This window comes from Nannospalax galili, unplaced genomic scaffold (assembly GCF_000622305.1).
Source record: "Nannospalax galili isolate Female #2095 unplaced genomic scaffold, S.galili_v1.0 scaffold225, whole genome shotgun sequence".
Classification (NCBI taxonomy): Eukaryota; Metazoa; Chordata; class Mammalia; order Rodentia; family Spalacidae; genus Nannospalax; species Nannospalax galili.
In genome coordinates, this window is record NW_008352653.1 from 1,189,943 (window position 1) to 1,208,552 (window position 18,610).

The window sequence follows — 18,610 nt, forward strand, 5'->3', positions numbered from 1 at the left end:
CCTTAAACCATTTTTAAGTATCCAATTTAGCTATTTCTGTTTTCAGCAAAATGACTTACTGAAGTACTATGTGGTTTGCCTTAAATGATTTTCTGCACTGTCATATTACTTAGAATTGCCCATGTTTGTTTCTCTTTTTCATAGTCTTTGTTTTTCCTTTTTTTAACTTTTAATTTTGTCTTCAGCCTGCTTTTAATTTCACTTTTTTTTTTCCTTACTAAAAGACCCTAATTTTTCTTCTCAGGTTCATATTTTTTTTAGTTTTCTTATAGTACATCCTTAGGTAGGTTTTTGACTTGTTTGCTTTTGTTGTGGAGTTTTTGAGGCAGCTTCTCACCATGTAGCCCAGTCGTGTGAAACGAACTCCTTCTGGGATTATAGGTGTATGCTGCCACATCCACCTACTTTTGAAATTGATTCAGAATTTCATGGATAGTACTGCAGTCTTCATTCTCATGCTGGTTCTTGTTGTTTTGTTAAACTTAGATTCTCTGGGAAATCAGTGGCATTTTTTCTTTATTCTTGGAGTTCACAAATTTCAACTAGGATATTTTTAGACTTACTGTTCCCACATAGTTCTTGGTTAGATCCCTTTTGAATCTGATTGTATTTTTCTGCTTCTGCAAGTTTTCTTCCAGTTCTTTTTCTTCACTTTATAAAAAAAATTAGTTTACGGCCAGGCGTGCTGGCACACACCTTTAGTCCCAGCACTCGGCAGAGGCAGTTGGATCTCTGTGAGTTCAAGGCCAGCCTGGTCTACATAGTGAGTTCCAGGACAGCTGGGGCTACAGGGAGACTCTGCCTCAAAAAGACAAAAAAAAAATAGTTATTATTTTTATGTGTATGGGTATAGTGCCTGCATGTATGTAATTCCACCTGTGTTGTTCAGTGCCCATGGAGGTCAGAAGGTGTCAGATCCCCTGGAACTGGAGCGACAAATGGTTGTTGGCCACCATGTGGGTGCTGGGAACTGAACCTAGGTCCTCTGTAAGAACAGCCAGTGCTCTTAACCACTGAGTCATCTTTCTAGCCCCCCCCTTCAATTTTTTCCGTTCCCTCTAACTTAGATGGTCTCTTTTAGAAACTATAATGTATACCTGTCACCATTACCTTTGCTTCTTTCTTAACTTAGCTTATTTACCCATAGCTGATCAATCTGCATGTGTGCGTACAGTTTTTATTAATTATATTTCTTGGTCATTGAATAATTTCTTACTCTGTGTGTGTGTGTGTATACAGTCTTTATTATTATATTTCCTGGTCATTGAATAATTTCTTACAGTATTAGAAGTGTGTGTGTAGTCTTTATTATTAATTATATTTCTTGGTCATTGAATAATTTCTTGTGGTTTGTTAGCAGTCAGCTCCAGGACATTGTTCATACTAGGCAAGCACTCTAGCATTGAGACATATTCCCAGTCCTATTAGTTTTTAAAGAGGATATAAATTGTTCTTGCATATAATAGCTTTGTGATATAATCATAGTCTGGTGTCTTAATAAAATAACAATTATCTCCTTGTAGCCCCATCTGGCCTGGAATTCACAGAGATCCACCTGCCTCTGCCTCCCAAGTGCTGGGCCTATAGTGAGCGCCATCACACCAGTAAGAAAATTTGACTCCGTAACCCAGCATCCATCAATTGATAATAGAGTCTAAGCTAGGGCTGGGGCTTCCTCCTAAAGTGAGTCAGTTTAATATTATATCTGTTTAGCAGAATGCAGTAGTAGGCTCTCCTCAATGGCCAGTGATTTGTCTAAGCACAGGTTCTTACCTTGAAAACATTGTGTCAGGTATGGACTCCCTGTTGTGTTTCCAGCCTTAAAGCCAATTAGAAGGTTACTCCCATAACTAACAAATATAAAGTCTTTAAAGTAGAATCTCAAATGTCATTGACAGCTGTTGGTCTCAAGTAGTTGTCATATCTTTGCCATTTCACTGCCATTTATGGTAAATATGAGTTGTTATCATCTTGAAGTGAAAACCTTCTGGGTTCTTTTATACTAGATACCACCATATGTATGTAAGTGGATTTTTTTTTGATGGTTTATAGACATTGCGTTTATTTACCTTTTGCTCAACTTTTTAAATCTTTTATAGTCATTGTCTTGAAGATTTTTTAATTTCTGGTAGTCATTGTCTTAAGTGCATGTTTCTAAATACTACTCTATTTGGTGGTCAGATTAATCTTTATCCTGAGTGCATTTTAATACTGTGTTAATTTAAAATTACCAGATATCTTTTTGCAAAACACTTTTCCCCATTCATTAGTTGCATTAACATTTGCTTTTTCTCAGAAAACTTTCACCTTAAATATGTTTCCTTCTTACTCAGACAAAAAAGTTACTTATTCAGATATATTAATTTTCACAGAAATTAATGGTTTATTTACATAGTGGTACATATGCTTAATGGAATACTGTGCAGCCATTCCAAAAGAATGGCTTATTACACTTGAAAACAAAGTAAATTTATAGCAGTATAACCTCATTTATATAAAGGTATGCTAGTAAAACATTTTAAACGATGATTTTTTTCTTTTTCTTATTTTTTTGGTCTTTTTGAGACAGGGTCTCCCTGTAGCTCCAGCTGTCCTGGAACTCACTATGTAGACCAGGCTGGCCTTGAACTCACAGAGATCTACCTGCCTCTGCCTCTGCCTCAAAAGTGCTGGGATTAAAGGCGTGCAGCACCACGCCCAGCTAAACGGTGATTCTTTACAGCAGTTAATCTCTACTGGAATAATATTCAAATTTTTCATTAATATATACATGTTTTTTGCTTTTCATTAATACCTGCAAAGAGTCTCACTTTTCCATGTTTGTCTCATCTGTCTTAGCTACTGAAGTGGTGACTGTGTTTGTATTTCAAGAGCCGTCACTGCTCTCCTCACTCCAGGACAATGGGTTGACAGATGTCATGCTGCACGCACTTCTCATCAAAGATGTAAGTTCTTCCAACTGCTCTGTAAAGAGTACTCAGTGAATACGCCTTCCCTGAGGCATACTTGCATGTATTTGAAAAGCAGTCTTAATTCATAGAATTCCTACCTCTTTTGTATGTATTGTTGAATCCAGTTGGGACTTGGTTGTCAAAAATCTATCCCTTCAGTATGATACCTCCAGCCACATTTTTTCCTACATCTGTATATTCTTTAGATGCAGTCATGCCCACTTTGTCTTTTCTCTAGGTTCCTGCTACTCGGGAAGTCCTTGGTTCACTCCCAAATGTATTTAGTGCACTCTGCTTGAATGCCAGAGGTCTTCAGTCTTTTGTGCAGTGTCAACCATTTGAACGGCTCTTCAAAGTTCTTCTGTCTCCAGATTACCTCCCAGCCATGAGGAGGAGGAGGAGCTCTGATCCCCTTGGTGAGTTGCTAATACTAATTTTATAATCGAAAATTGGTTTGTTCTGGCAAGGAAAGTTTTCCTTGACTGCACATCGTTTCTCTGGCTAGGTATGCTCAGCTTAACTGGAATTATCACCATACATTCTATTATTACAGGTAGGAAAGGAATACTTCATCCTTAGCTTCTCTCCTCATAATGTTTTCATGCTTCTGAATAGTTCACTGTACTGCTATTGGTAAGAAACAAGTATAGGGTGCAACACTGGATTTCCAGGTCCACCATCTAGTCCGCAACAATGAGAAATGTGGAGTCTGATGTCATGAACTGATGTTCTGATGCCTAAGTCTCTAAAATAGTCACAGATAGATTTTCTCCTCAGTAGGTTTGAGAATAGATCAATTAGGAGCAAGAAAATAAATTTTCAGAAAGATTATAGTTTGCAAAAGAGTACTGTCTTACTTGGGAGACTAAGGCAAGAAAATCATTTGAGCCCAGATGTTTGAAGCCAGCCTAGGCAATATGATGAGAAACCCTATCATAAATAAATGTACTTTTGGCCTTTGCCCAACAATTTAGCATGTATCATTGTAGTAGTCACTGTCATCTTAACTTAGCTGGAGTCATTTATACTTCGTTTCTACTCTTCTCTCATTGTATAAGACTAGCTCAGACCTCAACAATGGAAACTGCCAGGGTAGAGGGCAGTACACACAGTATAAAATATTTACCAGACTGATTTCATTCCTCCTCCCCCAATAAGTCACAGGCTCTATAATTTTTTCATTCTAACTGTTCATTTTTGCTTTAAGGGGATACTGCGTCCAACCTGGGGAGTGCTGTTGATGAGCTCATGAGACATCAGCCCACCCTCAAAACGGATGCAACAACTGCCATCATCAAGGTAGGGATGGATCGTGGATAGAACTTTGATCTTGAGAAAGCAGTAAATGGAAAGTTTTTTTAAAAAGTTTTGTCCTACTGGTAGTCATTTGAATTCTTAAAGGAAAAGTATTGTGTCTACCTCATTTTCTAGACCATGCTCTTGGGCTGGTGTTTTGCAAAAACAAAAGGTAAAACCATTAAAGTCTTATCAGAAAGGTTTTTTTTGTTTGTTTGTTTTTGAGACAGGGTCTCCCTGTAATCCCAGCTGTCCTGGAACTCACTATGTAGGCCAGGCTGGCCTTCAACTCACAGAGATTCACCTGCCTCTGCCTCCAAAGTGCTGGGACTACAGGCGTGTGTTATCACGCCAGGCTATCAGAAAGAAGTTTATGTTAATTCCTGCGTTTTTCAGATCAAAAATCTTCTGAATTAAAAAAGTTTCTTCAGGGTAAGAAAGGTTTAATATAAACCTCTGTGTATTGCTTTCTTATGATACTAAAAGTAGGCAAGGCCTATCTTCTGTTTGTAAGAGCCTATTTCGCTTTCCTAGCCAGTTTTTCTTGATTCTTTCCCTTCATATTGCTTGCCCTGCCAGTTGCCTTTTAAGATTGGTGAACTTAGTACGTGAATTGCTGGTGCTTAGTGGATTAACACAAGGATGTGATCCTGAAAATTTTAACTTTCATAGAATTTCTTCTGCTCCATTGTTTGTAAAATGGAGACCGTACCTTCCAGCAGTGATGTATATATTAATAAGTATATTCCTTTGACAAATACATAGCACATAGAAAATCTTCACAAAATGCTAGTCATATTCTATGTTCCTTAAAATTGCAAATAAGTCATTTGTTCTTTTTGCCTTTTAGTTACTTGAAGAAATCTGTAATCTTGGAAGAGACCCAAAATACATTTGTCAGAAGCCGTCTATCCAGAAAGCAGATGGTACTGCCAGTGCTCCTCCCCCAAGGTCTAATCATGCTGCAGAAGAAGCCTCTAGTGAAGATGAGGAAGAAGAAGAAGTACAGGCCATGCAGAGCTTTAATTCTGCCCAGCAGAATGAAACTGAGCCTAGTCAGCAGTAAGTGTTCAAACAGCAAATTCTCCAGCCTTATGATGTTACTTAACTGTGTTAGTATCAGTAGTGCTAGGAATGGAATCTAGGGCCTTCTTCATTTTTAGCAACTCCACTGCCACTGAGCTATACACCCCAGCCAGCCCTCCAATAGTGTTGCTTTCATTTACAAAAATGAGATCATTTTAAAGTTCTTTCTGTCGTTTATATGGGTTTTTCTTTCTTAGATCCTCTGCAGTATCACTTGTACTTTGTTATGTATTTAATTGCCTCAAGAAGGCATCCAATTTTCTTAAATTTGTAATTCATGATATTGAATCAGAATTCAGTGTACAAAGTTGATGTACTTTTTCCCCTTGGTGATTTTGTATACCATATTACTTGACAGTTTGATTTGTGCACATATGAAACACATTATTTCATGTCAGATATGATTCCTATCTTTAGACAGTCATGTATGCATAAGAAATGTTCTTTGATTTCTTATTTCTATTTTTCCCCCTTAAACTACATAATATATTTATTTATTTATTTATTTATGTAACGTACTTCAAGTTATTTCTGGAAAAATGTGTTAAAAATTACCTCTCTTTGGAATAATAAAAAAAAATGTAATGATAATAAATGTACTTTGCAGTCAGCTGTGGGAGGCAGAGGCGGGCAGATCTCTGTGTCATCGAGGCCAGCCTCATCTATATAGCAAGTTCCAGACCAGCTGGGGCTACAAAGATACCCAGTTTCAGAAATTTAAAAAGAGAAAAGGAAATGTTCTTTGGATATATAGATAAGTACTTCTGAGAAAAGCATGGATATTTTAAGGTTTGTGTATGTATGGTTTTGATCCGGTACTAAACTAGGGCACTGGACCTAGGAAAGGATTCTGGCAGAAGTAGAGAACCAGGGGCAGCAGAAGTAAAGCCCTATTTATAGGAACTCTAGATAGCAATGAGTTTACTGGTGTCAGTAATTTTTGAGGGGTAGGCATTAACTAATTGCTTACTGTTTTTGTTTTTTGAGCCAAGTATCTTAACAGTCTGAGAAACCAAACCTACTTTTCTTTTAATAGTGTCTCCTGTTTACTTTAAAACCTTTTTTAAAGACGGTATGACTTTTTCCCACAGGAATACAAGCTTCAGAGTCTCCTTTGCCCCAATCTTAATTATCCTTTGATTATGAGTTCCTTTTCCTGTCTACAATTGAAAAAAGATTTGTTAAATGTGGTTAGAGTTTGATGGTGATTTTAAGTCAAGCTGTGTGTTTCCATTTGCATATATATAACTTCTTTACCTGGATGTCTTTTAATTATCTTAAATCTGATATGCCCAGAATTCAAATAATTCTTCACCCTCCCTTTGATTCTTGGGATGTGATTTATCACTGTTATACCCACAATTGTTCCCCATTCCAAATCATCTTCCAAATGAGAAAGCAGTCTTCTCTAATGGTTTTTTTTTTTTTAATGCTGATACTTTTGTCTACTAATCCATAAACTTTCCCAGGACTGACATTCCCAGGAATTTAACAGTGAATTCCTTTTTTATTATTATTCATAATAAAGAGCTTTAGATTAAGGATTCCTATAAGTTTTTAATGCCCAGAGAACTGGGCCTAATGTCACATTGAGTGATAATGAAATTAAAGTAGATCTAGACCTGTAGTATTAATAATTATAGTGGTATTCAGATGGGGTGTCTAAGTCTACAGGATTCCAGTAGTAATGGTACTATAGTAATGGCAGTTTTTTTTTTAAACTCTGCACAGATGAGTGTTTATCCCTACCTACTTTCCACAGTGTAGCCAAGATTCTTCTAACCTTGACACATACTTTCTCACTTCTGCCATCTTGAAGAGCTAAATTGAGTCAGTAAGTAAATTATTAGGACTAGAAGAAAGACCAAGAAACTGACTAAACTCAAACTTCATTTTGAAATTGGTCCTCTTAATCATCTTATCCAAACAGGCATGTTGAAAGTTTTGTATTTTCCATACAGGAAAAAGGCCTGAAAAAAAATGGAATGTGTCACCCTTCCCCTAAAGTTTTATCTATCCCCTTTCCCCAATTCAAAAATTCCTTGGTAGACCTAGGAATTCCAGTGCCATACCAAGGTTAATTTTTTTTCCACTGTTTTTATTCAAATATTTCTATACAGTAAACTGCACAGATTTCTAATTTTGTATTTCTGTTTTCTGTAGCCACTGATCTTAGTTCTATCATCATGTATAGAATGATCATTAAATACATCTGTTGTATATACTTGTCTTGTATTTGACTTTTTTACTCATTGTGTTTTGGGGATTCATCCTTATTAACATCTTCTTAGGGTATCAATAAGCCCCATAAATTGAACTGGTCCAGACTAATAAAAAAAAAATAGTCTAGTCTATCCATTGGAGGACCTACTTTTCCAGTCTCACTGGTCAATTACCTGGTGATAGAACCACTCCCAGGAAGGCAAGTTCACCTTAAGTTATGCTAAATAGATGATGGGTGGAATACCTGGTGTGTTAATAAGGTAGTGAATATTTCCTGTCTGGAACTAGCTCAGATCCCCTCAGAACTTCCAGACCAGCCACAGCCATGTAGGTCTCCATAAGTCTGTCCTTTCTCCTTTTCTTCTTCATGGATTTCTTTCTAAACATGCTTTGTTTAAGGCTTTGGGCTGCCCCTAGCATCTTGTGTTTCTTCACTTTTTCTCTAAAGCTTCCTTCTCCCAGCCATGTGGCTGCAAGTCACAGTGTCTGACCTCCATGCAGGCTCTTCTTCCCACTGCTCGCCTGCCCTGAGGATTTTTCTTTAAGATTCTAATAAAGTCGTAAAAGCTTCTGTTTGGGTCTATCTTTAAATTCTTTAATGAATGAGACCAAGAACCCCTCTAGGGGGACACTCTTTCTCCCCATTTCAATCTCAGTAGTCATTATTTAGTATTGAGTGTAGTCTGTTGTATAAGTATGGCAGTGTTTATCCATTCTTCCTGCTGATGAACATGTTTCCTGTTTTTCTTACTTTGTTTTTCAGGCTGATAGTAATTTTTCTTATTTTTAAAAAATGATAGTTTATGTATGTTTATGAAATATATAGTTTTGTGACAGATCTAGAAGACAGTGCTTAGGCACTGTAGTATACCCAAAATACTTGGGTTGCTCGTCTACATTCAGAAACATTTCCTGTTAGTTCTTTTTATTTGAGACCAAGGTCTTAGTATGTAGCTCAGGCTAACCTGGAAGTCACTGTTTATCAGCTTCCAATGTACTGGGGATTGTAGATACGTATTAGTACATTTTTATCTTTTGGTCTTCTACCTTTTACATAGTTTGATGTTATAAAAAATCTAGTATTGCTGGGGATGAATATACTTAACAGTAAGTAATCGGGGTTTGTAGTTGCTGTCAGTGGTTCATTTTGTGATCGATTCTGTTCAGTGTACCTGAGTGTTTGAAATTGATGCAGGTTTGTGAAAAGGAACTGATGAAGAGCTTTATTAGGATATGGGTCTCTGTAGTGGGAAATCAGGCCTTTAGATCAGATGAGGAGCTTCATTAGGAGATATAGACAAACAAAGAGGGTTTTCTGACTCTTACTGGTTTTTAGGGGTAGCAGGAAATTCCATACCACATGACAGGATGCTTCCTTTCAGGAGCCAACGCTAGGAGGGACCATAGTTCAAAGTTGCCTTTATCCTGGGCAGCAGGGAAGAGGTGTGACCCATTTCCCACCAAGGACTGTCTGCTTTTAATCTCATCAAGTATTTATCAGTTCTTTGTTCTAAGTGACAGGTTGGAGTGGGAGTTGTGGCTTGATTTCTCCCAGACTGTTACTGCATCTAGTCACAGTTAAAAGTGGCAGGACAATATTCTGAGTAACTTGAAAGAAATGCATTATATTAGTTTACATGGTCTTTTCAATTCAGTAGCAATTGTTTGTGTTTTATACTTAATAAATGGAAAGAAGCATTTGTTGCCTGAAAAGTGACCCACTGAACTGGCTCCTTTTCAGTCTCTTCAAGACTGATTTGTAAAACTAAAAGGTCAGCAAAGTAAAATTGGTAAAAGGGAAAAAGGCAGAAAGTTTAAATTTGACAGTTGTGGTAAATTGCTTCATTCACCATGAGAATATAGTTTTGTTCAGAGATGCTGTGACTTAACCCTTTCAAATAAGGTTAAGATTGGGGTGGCATTTTTAGTTATAGAGGTGGATATTTGAGTTCTTTCCAAGGAGGTGAGGCTGAGCTAGAGAGATTGCTTAGTATATAAGAACGCATGTTGCTCTTACAGAAGACTAGAGTTCGGTTCCCAGAAGCTATATCGGGTGGCTCATAGCCACCTATACTCCAGGGCACCTTGCCTCTTGCCTCTGGGCACCCCTTATTCACTTGCCTAGACATTTATATAATTAAGAATAAAATCTTAAAAAGAGAGTTCTTTTCCAAGCTTTGTGTTCTCCTCCCCCCATTTGTGAGTTGATTCTCTCTCTCCTGTGGGTTCTGGGGCTTTAAATTCTGTTTTTAAGAGTTCAAAGCGTTGCCAGGCTTTACCTACAAAGCCATCTCACTTTAGAAAATTTTTCATTGAGAATATTACAACATCCTATACCTAGCCCTGGACATTTCATTATTAAAGCCATCATAATACCTTTCCATTTTATTTTTCCACTTTTGCATTTTACTACCAAATGCCTGGCAGATCTTTATTCACATTTTGTCTTGCTCAGAGGTTAAGAGCTCTTAACACCTTGCCTTTCTTCTCACTACCTGTCATTTCTCTCTCCATTTCTACTTAAGTTTTCTTCTTTCTCAGGGTTTATCTTTGAGGCATATTTTGTTTTATATCCATATACTATGTGATTCTTCTACAATTTTTTTCTAAAAGCATTTTTGAAGTTAGGACACTACAGTCTTCTCATTTGCTTTGCAGTGTTGAAACATTGAAAATGCATATTTCAAGCTGGGCGTGGTGGTGCACGGCCTTTAGTCCCAGCACTCGGGAGGCAGAGGCAGGTGGATCTCTGTGAGTTCAGGTCAGCTGGGACTACAGGGAGACCCTGTCTCAAAAAGACAGAAAAAAAAAGAAAGAAAATGCATATTTCAGGAACTATCAAACTACAGATATGAGTTATTAGGGAAGGAGGACTAAGTGTTCACTTTCATCTTTGACCAACTCTGACTGTTCATGGGGATTCATCAGTCTTAAACTTTTTTCCACAAAACTAAAAATCTTACTTTCTAAACTCTAAGCCTAACACAAGAATATGTTAGTATATTTATTTGCTCCTTTGCCTAGCCCCTTCCCTTAAGCAAATGTTCATATTTTAAATATTTTCATGTGGGTTAATTTCTCTAGATAGAATATTGTGTAAGATGTATACAAATGCTGACTTTTTAAAGGTGTGGTTTTTCACTTTGTACTCTTTTTTTGCTCCCTGTGTTATATGAGACTAAAGGCTGAGTCTAAATTTAGGAACAAAAAAAAAGAGTAGAATTTTGCAGTGTCCCTTTCCTCACTTTGTTGTCTTGAACTGGTGTGGTGAATTTCTGTGTGACTCACTCTTTTCTCTTTAACAGGGTTGTTGGTACAGAGGAACGTATCCCTATTCCCCTCATGGATTACATCCTTAATGTGGTAAGATTCATTGTGAAGTAAAATGAGTAAAGCTGTATGCTTTTCAGGGAAATATGTAGGAAGGATTGTCAGCATTCAGTAATTTCCACATTTATTTTCACTGTTATTATTGCACATTGGGGTTCAAACAGGATTTGTTATGTCAAACTATTAATATGTTTTCTGACTCTGTCCAGCATTTTTTTTCTAATTTAATTCTCTTTTAGTTAGATAGATAGATAGGTAGGTAGGTAGGTAGGTAGGTAGGTAGGTAGGTAGGCAGGCAGGCAGGCAGGCAGGCAGGCAGGCAGGCAGGCAGGCAGGCATACAGACAGACAGACAGATTTTGTTTTTGTTTTTTAGACAGGGTCGCTGGCCGCGGGGTCCTGCCTTGCCATCCACTTCCTGCCTAATTCTCTTTTTGAAAAGAAAAAATACATGGACATTTTAATTTCCTGTCTCACAGGAAAATGTGAAGAATTTAATTTTCTCAGAATGACTTACTAATAAGGGAAAGCTCACTTAACATTTGTTCTATACCAGTAAGCACTTCCATGACTTCCAGAGGTGATTTCTCTTATGGCTACTTGTTTCTCAAAGCACTTTAGTTTATTACTCTTTAAAATGTTTCGTTTAGTCCAAATCACTATATGGAAATTGATGTTTTGTTTACATTATAAGCACTATTTAGGGGAAAGGATCCATGGTGATGGCCTCCAGAACAGTCACACATTACATGAAAAGAATTAAAAAATTAGACCAGTTTCTGCCACTAATTCATAGTGTGACTCTGAGCAAGTCTTAACTTCTCTTTGCTTACAAATTATCTGATCCTGGTGTGGTTGAAAAGATAGATTTGGAAGAAGTTCTAATTTTATTTTCTGGATATTTTAGGTGTGTACCTGATCTACCTCTGTTTACCCGAAGTATTGATTTTATAGGAAAATAGTGATTTCATGACTATAAGGCTGTCCCTGTCCTTACACAGAACTGGCCTTTTAGTTCCAGGTGTTGGGCTCTAACTTTAAAAAAATGTTCACTACCTAGATGAAATTTGTGGAATCTATTCTGAGCAACAATACAACAGATGACCACTGCCAAGAATTTGTGAATCAGAAAGGACTCTTGCCTTTGGTTACCATTTTGGGTCTTCCCAATCTGCCCATTGACTTTCCCACATCTGCTGCCTGTCAGGCTGTTGCAGGCGTCTGCAAGTCCATATTGGTAAGAAGCACCTAGACAAATTTTTTTAGAAATCAGTTTTGTGATACATCTGTATGTGTTTGTGTGTTCTCCCTTACATATAGGTAAAAGTTGATAAATTTGTGTTCTGTTCCACAAGTAAATTTTTGTGACTATCTATATTATGCCATATTAGTTCTCATAAAAGTCAAAGTATCTTTTGTTTCTGAGTTTATGTAATTCTAAAGCTATTTGAGTTCATAGAAAGTTTCTCTCCAAAAAAGCTTTCTTAATCTTTATTAGTCATTGTAGCTGTGATCTATAGTATTGCTCAAATTTTGCCAAAAAACAGAGCTCCTTTGTCTCTAATATTTTTGCTCTTGCAAACTACTTGTTCTCCCTTCTGTTAACCTTGGCAACTAGCATTCCACTTTCTCTTAACTTGAGGTACTCTAGGTCCTTTATTTAAATGAGATTGTATAGTATTTGAGATTGTTGTGGCGACTTCAAGATTTATGCGTTTTGTCACTTGTCACTTTTCTTTTTAAAGCTAAATGATAGTTTTGCTATATGTCCATTATCACATTTATATATTTGTTATTTGACATTCCGTTTTCTCCCAACTTTTGGCTATAGTGAATATTGCTGTGACTTGAATGAAATAGCTGAATTAAATAATAATTCTATGTTCAATTTTTCACAAAACCTCCAAACTACTTGTCCACAGAAGCATTCCTACCTACAGTGTACATTAGGATTCTAATTTCTCTGCCTCCATACCTCCATACCAGCTCTTATTTTCTACTTTTTTATAATAGCCTTTTTAGTGAATATAAAGTAGTATTTCATTTTCATTTTGACTTACCTTACCCAAATAATTGGTGGTGTGCTTGAGTCACTGCCCATGTGTGTATCTTTTCAGAAACATTTATTCATGTCCTTTTAGTTTTTTGAGTTAGGGTTTTTTTGCTGATTGTAAAAGATCTCTGTGCTATCATAAGAGAATAAGTAAAACTATTGTAGATGTGTTCTACAAGGAGGGATTTGTTTCAACCCATAGGAAGACAAATAATTTTCTAGCATTGCATAGCAAATGATAATACACAGACTTAAAGAGCAATGTAATCTTTGTCTGTTAAAATAATTTGCTTCTTAATGCATCCCCCTTGTTTTGGTAAGAAAACGGCATTGTAGCTGTCAAAGTACTTTTTGACCCAAAAATATAGTTCATATATTAAAAGATTGGCTAGTTATAATCCTTGTTTCTAGTCACTCTGTACCATTTGTACTGCCAAATATGAATACAGCTATTTGAACAAATTAACATTGTGTCCTTTGGGATTTGAGGTTCTCATATGCCATCTCAGTCATCTTTCTCAGCAATGTTTTCTTGTACTTTATGTTTGGGGGGGCGGTGTTTGTTTGAGACAGGCTCTCCCTGTAGCCCCAGCTGGCCTGGAACTTGCTATGTAGACCAGGCTGGGAACTCAGATCTGCCTGCCTCTGCCTCTCAAGGGCTGGGATTAAAGGTATGCACCACCGCGCCCAGTTTACTTTAATAAATTGTTGGTGTATTCTTTGGGGGGAAAGGGGAAAAACAGCATTATAATGGTGATTCACTTCCAATACTTGGAACCTTACTTAGATGTGATGCATATATATTTTATCTTATACCAATACATTCATTATTATTCTCATTTCAGACACTTTCACATGAACCCAAAGTCCTTCAAGAAGGTCTCCTTCAGTTGGACTCCATCCTTTCCTCCTTGGAGCCTTTGCACCGGCCCATTGAATCCCCTGGAGGCTCAGTGTTACTTCGAGAATTGGCATGTGCAGGCAATGTTGCTGATGCTACCCTCTCAGCTCAGGCCACACCTCTGTTGCATGCCCTCACTGCTGCCCATGCCTACATAATGATGTTTGTTCATACTTGCAGAGTTGGACAGGTAAGAATAATTGACAGTATCTCTGGTGGGTGATCAGGTTTATGCTTCCTTCAGGTGATACAATGTAATTTCACTCTTTTCATTTTTATTCTTATTAGCAGTTGTTTATGGCCATATAATTCGTCATATGAATGAGACCTTAACAATAAAGAGAGAGGTTATAAGTTACTATCTTGAGTTAATCTATAATATCTATAGAGGTTGACTGTAATGTTTTTAGCAGACAGACCTTAATTGGGTGTTACTACTTTTTTATTTTTTATTTTTTTTTGAGACAGGGCTCCCTGTAACACCAGCTATCCTAGCTCTCAACTATGTAGACCTGGCTGGCCTCCATCTCACAGAGAGTTGTCTGCCCCTGCCTCCCAAATGCTGGGAGTAAAGGCATGTGCCACCACACCTGGCTGGCTTCTTTTTAACAGAACAACTATGAAACTCATTTCCTTAAATTCATTTGTTTATTATTTTGTGTATGTTTGTTGTGGGGAGAGTATGTATACATGCTGCAGTGCATGTGTGGAGGTAAGAGAATAACTTTATGGAGTCAGTTCTCTTGTACTTTTATGTAGATTCCAAAAATCAAAACTAGGTTGCCAGGCTTGCAGAGCAAGTACCTTTACCTGCTGAGCCATCTCACAAGCCCATACTGCTATCTAATCTTCGTGCAAGTGCATGTAGACCTGATGGTGGAATGACAAATGGGGTATTTCACTACAAAACATTTAAATTAATACTTAGAGGGTTACAAAAATATGTTCTGAATGTCAAACACTTACAATCCGTGGTCTTTTTTGTGGTTCCATAAAGAAAACAGTTGTGAAGCCTGGAGAGCTGGATCCGTTGGTAAAGTATTTGCCATGCAAGCCTGAAAACCTGAGTTCAGTCCCCAGAAACTACATTAAAATGCTAGTCATGCTGACGTAGGCTTGTAATTTCAGCAGTGGGAAGACAGAGAACGGCAGGTCCCTGGGGCTTAATGGCTAGCCAGGAAGACCAAATCTGTATGTTCCAGGCCAAGAAGAGACACTATCTTAAAAAGGAAAGTTAATGGCACCTGAGGAAAAATACCCAAGGTTGTTCTTTGGCTTCCATAAGAAAGTAGTGTCTGTCTGTGTTCACCATTTTACTACCTTACAAAAACAAATAGTGTGGTACAGTAGCTCAACAGGTTTATTTTATGCTTTGGGGCAGGAGTACATTCTCTACCATTTCACTGTGGAGCCCTGGTATGCCTTGAACTCCTGATTCTCTTCTTCTTCCACCTCTTAAGTACTGGGATCAATAAGCATAGGGCACCATGCCAAGCAAAGACTAGTATCTTGTATCTTTCTAAAATAGCCAAAGGGGTGGGGTTTTTATATAATAGTTTATGGAGAATATCTCATTTGAAAATATTTCTCCTTTGTTTGCAGAGTGAAATTCGTTCCATATCCGTAAACCAATGGGGCTCTCAGTTGGGTTTGAGTGTTCTGAGTAAACTAAGCCAGTTATACTGTTCTCTGGTGTGGGAAAGCACTGTCCTCCTCTCTTTGTGTACCCCCAACAGGTAAGAGAGTAGTCATTTAATTAATATCTCTTAGATTTTCTGACAAAACTTCGTACAAATCCTAATAAATCTGCAAGATTGCTTTGTTTGGGGATGGAGGTTTGGTAAGAATTTAAAGACTTTTTTTGTCTTCCCACTTACTAAACTGACAGAATATAGCATCTTGTGTATGTTCAATTCGATATCCCATTGATGTGTCAATGTCTTATTTAATGCTGCCTGGGAGATTACAAATATTTTTATTGCATTTAGGATAACTTACCTTCTTTGGAAAGCATAATATTAGCCAATCAAGTCAGAGACCATTCATAAGAAGTAAACTATTATAGTGGTTTTCTTTACTATTTCTCTTGTAGCCTACCATCTGGGTGTGAATTTGGCCAGGCAGACATGCAGAAACTGGTTCCAAAGGATGAGAAGGCAGGTACGACCCAGGGCGGAAAAAGATCAGGTAACTCTAAGAAACTAAAATCTTAGTCATTACTTCCTGTGTTCTATCCCTTTGATTTCATAGGCTTATTATGAACATTTAGTTAACTCTTTGTCATCCGTAGTCCTCTTTTCACTGATTTTCAAATGTTTTATTAAATTTAGACTTTTGTCTTTGTCTATGAAAATCTATATTTCTGCCAGCAAAATCATGTACACACCATTTGATAAGAATTAGTGTTCTCCTTTTCTGTTCTCTAGTTTTTCCTATCATGTATGTATGTGGAAAATTCTATTTATTTTTAGTTATTAATATGACTACTTGAAAAGTTAAAATTTGGTACATGGCTCACATTATTTGTATTATACATTGCTACTTGAGGAATTTACTTTTGTTGTATTGCAGCAAAATCATGTAGTCCGAAATTACAATTCTCTGAGCCTGGTAGAACAAACCTGAAAGTAAGAAAAACAACTTTTCCATAGTTTTTAACTTGAATTCTACCTCAAGGAGTACATGAAAACTGATAAACTTCATAATGACAATTCTATGTATATGCGTATATCAGATAGGCTTAAAAGTGCACTCAAATTACTGAGAGGGAAACTTCTAAGGAGCTAATTTAAAGTAAGCAGATACAGCTTTTAACTATAATAGACTTCTGTGGCAGATATGGGGAGTGGGAAAGAATGAAGTATACACATGCCTCTAAGGTTAATTTTGGAGACAATGCACATCTTAAATTTCATCAAAATTATTTCAGATTTTAACTAGATTTTAACCAAATAAAATAATATATTATGAACTGAGGATAAAATTAAAATTTACTGTCCAAGAATTGCTTCTCCTCTTTATTCTCTCCTTTTTCCTGTCTCCATCTTCACATATATCCCTACCCTATTTCTGACAATTGATTTATCAAAGAAATAACAGTTAAGGTTGTTTGTCTATACCATTAAAGACAGAAATTAGTAACTTATATTCTAGAAGTTTTTGAAAAGTTAATCTTTGATCTAAGAATACATACATAGCAAGATAATCCCAGCATTTGGGAGCTAATGAGAATCAGGAGTTCAAGGTCATCTTTGGCTAACAGAATTTGAAGCAGTCCTGGGCTACATGAGTACCTGCCCCCAAAGCCAGGAGTGGACTGGAGAGGTGACTCTGGTTAAGAGCATCTGCTGTACAATTGTGAGGACCCAAGTTCATATCTGAGCACGTACATAAATGATAAGCCCATGTATATTCATAACCCCAACTCCAACAGGAGAATCACTGCAGCTGGCTGAACTGCAGGAGAAATGGCTAGCCCCAGGTTCAGGAATGGACACTGCCTCAAAGGAATAGGTAGAGAATGGTAGAGGAAGACACTTGGCACATATGCACATAAAAGCGTGTGTGTGTGTGTGTGTGATTTAATATTTCCTTTTTGTGTGTCTTTTTGAGGCAGGGTGTCCCTGTAGCCCCAAATGGCCTGGAACATACTATGTAGACCAGGCTGGCTGGATCTCTCTGCCTCTCAAGTTCTGAGATTAAAGGCATGCACCACCACACCCAGCCTTTAAGATTTCTTTTTAAAGAAGCACATACACAGACACACAAAAATTATGATACCCATTCATGTACAAACAAAATTCCTAAATACTTGCCAGTAAAATTCTCCAGTGTTATTATATAATGTCTAATTTGAGTTTAAATAAGGCATAAAATTCTTTATTATGATACACACTATAGTCAGTGTGTTGAGAATATTCATGTGCTTTCATTTGAAAATGTGGAACTCCAAACAAAGAACTTGCCTGTGTAGTGTTTTGGTTCTGTTTGGGGGGGTTATTTATTGGTTTGTTTTGTTGTTGGTTTTCTTCCCTAATTTAGGAAGTCATTAAAATTTTAAGTAGGGATAAGTACCAAAGATAACTCTTTCTTGGAACTCTTCGAAACAGATAACAGTTAAGTTCTGGTTCTGCATGATCTTTTTACACCTTTCCTACATCTGCAGATGGCGAACAGGATGGAACAGCTGGAAGCATGGATGCTTCTACCCAGGGTTTATTGGAAGGAATTGGGCTAGATGGTGACTCATTGGCTCCCATGGAGACAGATGAACCTACTTCTTCAGATTCTAAGGGCAAATCAAAAATCACGCCAGCCATGGCTGCGAGAATTAAGCAAATCAAGCCATTGTTGTCAGGTCAGTGATTCTCTACTTTGTACTCCCTTTTGTAGGTTTCAGAGCTGTAATAATCCTCAAACAAGTTTTGTGACTCACTTTCACATGTATTTTGTTACGTTCCTACTATGTTATATTCCCTATACTAGTTGCTTAAGGATATGCAAAGGAGAAAATTCTTTCCTTAGGCACTGCCTATCTCCTCTCTGTTTTTAAATTCCTTCCCTTGTGTTCATGCAAGTTTCACAAATAGTTTCTGTTCCTATGAGTCTAGTGAAATGTCTCACTAAGGAACTTCCTCATTGCTAAGTGTGTAGCATGATAGCTGACCCACTTTCTGCTTCTAGAAATAATACTTGCAATGGTATTTGTATGATTAAGCTCTCATAATTAACTGTGTAGTTAGATCACCAGACTCTTGCTGTCTTTGAACTG

General features: G+C 37.2%; 1 protein-coding gene across 1 annotated transcript in view; it reads left to right on the top strand.

Moving 5' to 3' along the window:
• The window catches only part of Huwe1 (HECT, UBA and WWE domain containing E3 ubiquitin protein ligase 1), a gene marked incomplete in the record, with an annotated part of 151,705 nt that overhangs the window by 70,138 nt on the left and 62,957 nt on the right, over positions 1 to 18,610 (top strand). The window contains 10 exon segments of the mRNA XM_029554367.1: positions 2,839 to 2,945; positions 3,190 to 3,367; positions 4,159 to 4,250; positions 5,098 to 5,309; positions 10,862 to 10,919; positions 11,946 to 12,122; positions 13,784 to 14,029; positions 15,442 to 15,575; positions 15,932 to 16,026; positions 18,005 to 18,196. Of these exon segments, the coding sequence (XP_029410227.1) occupies positions 2,839 to 2,945; positions 3,190 to 3,367; positions 4,159 to 4,250; positions 5,098 to 5,309; positions 10,862 to 10,919; positions 11,946 to 12,122; positions 13,784 to 14,029; positions 15,442 to 15,575; positions 15,932 to 16,026; positions 18,005 to 18,196 (1,491 nt within the window).